A 5,516-nucleotide genomic window follows, 5' to 3' on the forward strand; every position below is an offset into this window, starting at 1 on the left:
GCAGGAGGGATGCACGAGCAAGAGCCGCAATCGGTCCAGGGCTTCGAAGGAGCGGTGGACGGCAGAGCGTTACGAGAGGGCTTCACTGATGGTGATCAACGTAATGCGGCAGAAGGCCGCAGAGCTCGGGACCCGGATCACTAGAAAAGACCTGAGGGACGAAGCCCGGAAGCATATTGGGGATACTGGGTTACTAGATCATTTGCTCAAGCATATGGCGGGAAAAGTTGTGGGCGATCGAGGGGAGAGGTTTATGAGAGGGTTTACTAGTGACGGGCTTATGCTGTAGCCGGAGGAGCTCGAGGAGAGGAGGAGAAAGGGGGAGACTGTTGTTGAGTGCCAGGGTTGTGGGACTGAGTTCAAGGAGGACATCGAGCTTCTAAAAGAGAGGATTGGTGTTATGGATAGGTATATAAGTGTTTCTTTTGCTCATTATGTTTTGTAGATCAAATGACACAGAGACTGGAGTAAGCCTCCATTGTGTAATGAGTCAATAAGCCCCATTATGTTGGTAGAGCCGATAACATATAGATTGCAGTAAGCCCTCCCATTGTGTAGCCAATAACTTCTCATTATGTTAGTAGATTCATTGACACGTATATTACGATACCTCTCCATTCTATAGTGTGTGAATAAGTCTTATTATGTTTGTCGGTAACACATAGATTTGCAATAAGACCCCATTGTATAATGAGTCTGTAATTATTTCTTTCCTAGTTATGTCTGCACGACCAGTAACACATACTTTGCAATAAGCCTCAATTGTGTAATGAGCTAATAAGCCTTACTGTGTTTGTAGAGTCAATAGTAAACACGGATTGCAATAAGCCTCAATTGTATAATGAGTCAATAAGCTTCATTATGTTTGTATAGCCAGTAACACATAGAGTGCTGTAAGCCCCAATGTTTTTTAAAGAGCTGATAACTATTTTTTCCTCTCTCATTATGAATAGAGAGCCAATAACACATAGTTTGCAATAGGCCCCGATTGTGTAATAAGCCAATAACTACATTTGCTCTATATGTTTGTAAAAGCACTTACACATAGGTTGCAGCAGGCATCATTGTGTAATAAGTCAATAAGCCTCAATATGATTGTTGAGCCAGTAGCTCATTGTTTGCAATAAGCCCTCATTGTGTAATGAGCCAATAACTCTTTCTTTTCCTCATTATGTTTGTAGAGCCAGTACCACATTGGTGCAATAAGTCTTCGTTGTGTAATAGTCAATAAACCTCAATATGTTTGTAGAGCAAGTAATCTATCAATTGCAATAAACCCCCATATGGTACACAGCCTATATCTTTTTCTTTTCCTCATTATATTCGTAGAGCCAATGGCACAAAGATTGGAATAAGCGTCCATCGTGCATTTAGTCATTACGGTGTGTGCATATGGTATGGCCCAAGTAGCCCACTTGGTACTTTGAATAATTATATACAGTATAAACATTGCTTATTATTCTGATTTTGTGGATGTGTTATTTCTGACCATAAACAGATGTTCTAAAGGAATGATATTGGTAAGAACTAAGAAAGCCATTACATTAATTTGTTCCTTTATTTTATGCATTAAATAGGGACCTGGAGGACTTGCGATCGCTCAAGGAGCTGGAAAAAAACATCTGGAAGGTAGTTTGCTTCTCTGTCTCCTGCTCATTAATGGGATAGATAACAAAACACGCCCCCACCTTCAATACTTGATCTTTTTTTAAACTTCTCCAATGTTCATAAAGCAACGGGCAAGATGAAAAAAAGAAGAAGAATACTCCTAGACTAGCACATAACATTTCCCACCGACATTTTATCAGGAGCACTTGCTTTGAACTGTACCCTCATATCTGTCCCAGGGAAGTGCTGTATGTGTAGCATCAATGTTTTTCTAGTTCGTGACATAATGGGATTGTACTCTGACTGATTCCTTTTCTGGCTTTCTAACCAATGATGTTTTGAGAAATATGGAATTGACACATGGAAGTTCTAGAATAGCAGTTAGGAAGAAAGTGGTTGCCGACATAAAGTGCTGTCATCATTGAAGTGTCAATATTAGATATGTGATTCTAGTTGCAACATTCACTCATTTAACATTAATTCTTTTTGGCATTTACTAGTTGAGAAGGTACCAGTGACGCAACTATAAATAGCTTGTCGTCACCTCAGATGCCAATGTTTTGATCTAACACAAGTATAATATTGTTCCTTGCATTAAATATTGTACATGTTTGGTTATTTTTTTCTCTCGTAAATAACAGGATAATTATGAGAGGTTGCTGAAAAGGAATGTGAAACTAGAAATTGAAATGGAGAAGATGAATAGCTCTTTGCAGGGACTGAAGGTACAACAACATACCCTACCGTTGAGATGTGAAGGTTCAGATGATTGCTTAGCTTAAATAACATGCATGTTTAATTCTTGCTCTTGGAACAAGTAGGAGAATTATGAAAGGCTGCTGAAGAGGAATACAAAACTTGAAACATATATGGCAGGAATGAATAGTTCCTTTCAGGGGCTGAAGGTACATAAATGTAACCAACAACTATCACAGATATCATATTTTACATTAATTGTTTCGTGTATTTTCATTTATTTGGTAGATGCAAACTATTAATTTGTGCAGGACGAGATGCTGCTGTTAAAAGAAGAAAAAAGTAGGGAGGCAGAGGAGGAGATAGCTATGAATGTTGGAATAACTGAAGATGCTAAGGTCAGTTATGATAACAGTGATTTTGCTAACAGGCAACTTCAGGATAATTATATGTCAAGATCTCCAAAAGCTTCTGCCTTTTCTCCTCAGGTGCGGCGACCATATCTTCAACTACCTTGTCGCAGTCGAGTCCTGTGAGTCTCTGATTTCACCTTTCTTTCTTACTGCTTTTATGATGTTGTGTCATATCCATATTTTACTATTGGTTTAGTAGATTCCCGTCTGGTAATGATGATGCTTTGGCGTGGAGATGTGTAACATCATGAATTCTTTTTAGATAGGGAGACATCAGGAAATTAGTTGAATGCTAGATTTTGGTTTTTATTTAGCTTTATCAAGATATTTTTCCTCTATGTCCAGTGACTAATTAATAATTTTGTTGGTTTATTGGTTTAAAGGCATTGGGAAAGATTGATAAATCAATACACATGATGAAGTTCAAGCCAATCTTTTCCTGTAGAATTCTGTTAATGTTTGCCTATAAATTATGTTCTCCAAACACATTTGAGTATTTTCATTTTGATGGGCAGAGAATTTGAGAACTCTATTCTGTAATAATTTGTTTTAATATTTTAAGAGGTTTGGTTTTCTTTTTCCTAGATAGAGAAATATGTTGCCTAGATACAGACATGGCAAGACATGAATATGAGGATATATAGGTCATGAACACGCAGAATGTAAATATGTTGTGGGACAAAAAAAAGTGTGTATATACAAGCAAAAATCAGCTACTTTCATTCGGGGGGGGGGTATGTACAAGCTCTGAAATTAATATGATACTAACCACAACAGAAAAAGCATACAAAATATACAAAAAACCCCATTTGCAAGAAAACACAACACGTTTTCGTCAACTAAACAATTGAAAAATTGACATGAACCTAAATATGATAACATGCAAGTTACCAACATGATCTAGGGTCAAAATTCAAAATCTTGAAGAGACTCTTCATGTCTTGCCTGTTCGTCATTGGTTCTAGGTTCGATGAGAAGAGATGTATAGAATGAGAGGGAGGAAGAGACTAAACAGAGTATATTTCGTCCTCCTTTGAGATGGGTAAGGACATTGTTGCGCGATTCCTTGGACCCCCCTAACCGTTGTACAGTTCCTGCGAACCGATTCTCAGTACATTTGCAAACCGATTCTCTCTGATACATGAACCAGTTCTCTAATATTAGCGTGCTACTTACAAATATGCTAGATGCAAAGTCTCTTTAAGTGCACGTGCACAAGACGCAATGCGATGTGTGCAATTAAGTGAAGGGAAACACAATAGAGTATATGACCTGATGACTTTACTGTAACTAAACACGAATGTTAATTAAATGTAAAATAAAACCATGATCCTAAAACAAGCTCTATAAAAAAAAAGTAGAACAAAGAAATAAACTCTATTAAAAAAAATATTTAAGTATTTTGTATGAAAAAAAATATTAAAATTCATAATTAGCTTTCCAGCTTTCTAATATATTCTTTGGAAAACTTTAAGCGCACTCGTAAAAAATTTACAATGTACCACTAACCAAACTTGCGTACCGAAGCAAGCTACCCCCTGACGAATCCAAATTCTCTAGCTGGCGAATTGCGTACCCGAAATAGGACCGTGACCCACTACATATCGCGTACTGTGTAACCATGGGTAAGGATATGTACATTTTAAGTAGCAACATGTTTAAGACCTGACCCAAACTGAATATAATCCAAGGCATATTTGGTTCCTAAGTTCTATAATGGGTTCTCACTTGGCCATTACGAATTCAAAACAACTACAAAATTTATGTGACTCTGTTTAAGACAGTGTAGGCATGTCTGGCACTTACCCTCATGTTGATGCAGGGTCTAGGCTAGACTTATCTGTAAGGTTTTAAATGTCGGCCGACATGTCCGACATGTCAGCCGACATATCGGTTTGAGGGCTTGACCGACACGACATGGACGTTTTCAACTCGTATGTCGGTTTTTAGGGCCAAATCGGAAATATCAGGGTCATATGGGGTATATCGGTCTATTTTTTAGATTTAAAAAATCGGCTGATATTGTACTTTTTTTTAAGATATGGCTTTTGTTATCGGGTTTGGGTTTAGTAATAAATACCCAAACCCGTTCGACCCGTTCTCATGTTTAAGGGTTTCTTATGAACCCGATAGAAAGAATTTATGAACCCAAATCCATATATTATTTACTTTTATATGTTTAGTCTATATAATTTATAAAGTATGTTTATATTGAATTTATGAATGCTTAGATTACATTTAGGACATGATATTATACATATGCGCACTACCCGATATGACAATCCGATATTTAGTCAATGTCCCCCGATATATCCCTGATTTCCGCTATCCGACATGGATTTCAGCCATTTAGTCAATGTCCCCCGATATATCCCTGATTTCCGCTATCCGACATGGATTTCAGCCATCCGACATGAATCCGACATCCGACATTTAAAACCTTGCTTATCTAGCCCCTGTCACCAAGTACCTTGCTTATCTCCATGTTGAATATTCTTGGATAGGTACACAAGGGCCTCTTACATGTGCCTGTGCAATAGAGCTAGAGAAAAACTTAGGGTTGGTAGCTAGGTTATATTCAGGAGTAATCAAAATAAATATTTTTGTATATTGGTCTTTTTCCAATTCGATAAGAATTTGATCTCTGTTTTGCATAACTTTGAGTTGGAGATTTGTTCCATACTTACGATGCTTTTTGATTTCTTTGAAGAAAGTATCATATTTTTTTGGTGTTCAAGTAAGGGTCCATTGTCCTTTGTTCTCTTCAACGTGTGGTGATAATTGCAAGTATATTCTGGG

General features: G+C 37.5%; 1 protein-coding gene across 3 annotated transcripts in view; it reads left to right on the plus strand.

Annotated features, from left to right (window-relative positions):
- LOC109820128 overlaps window positions 289–5,516 on the plus strand; it is an 8,411-nt gene continuing 3,183 nt past the window's right edge. For all 3 annotated transcript variants that reach the window (XM_020386213.1, XM_020386214.1, XM_020386212.1), the window contains exons 1-6: window positions 289–408; window positions 1,578–1,629; window positions 2,250–2,333; window positions 2,430–2,513; window positions 2,616–2,702; window positions 2,793–2,836. In XM_020386213.1, the coding sequence (XP_020241802.1) occupies window positions 401–408; window positions 1,578–1,629; window positions 2,250–2,333; window positions 2,430–2,513; window positions 2,616–2,702; window positions 2,793–2,836 (359 nt within the window). In that variant the 5' untranslated portion in view covers window positions 289–400. The remainder of the gene's footprint in view (window positions 409–1,577; window positions 1,630–2,249; window positions 2,334–2,429; window positions 2,514–2,615; window positions 2,703–2,792; window positions 2,837–5,516) is intronic.

This window comes from Asparagus officinalis, chromosome 8 (assembly GCF_001876935.1).
Source record: "Asparagus officinalis chromosome 8, Aspof.V1, whole genome shotgun sequence".
NCBI lineage: Eukaryota > Viridiplantae > Streptophyta > Magnoliopsida > Asparagales > Asparagaceae > Asparagus > Asparagus officinalis.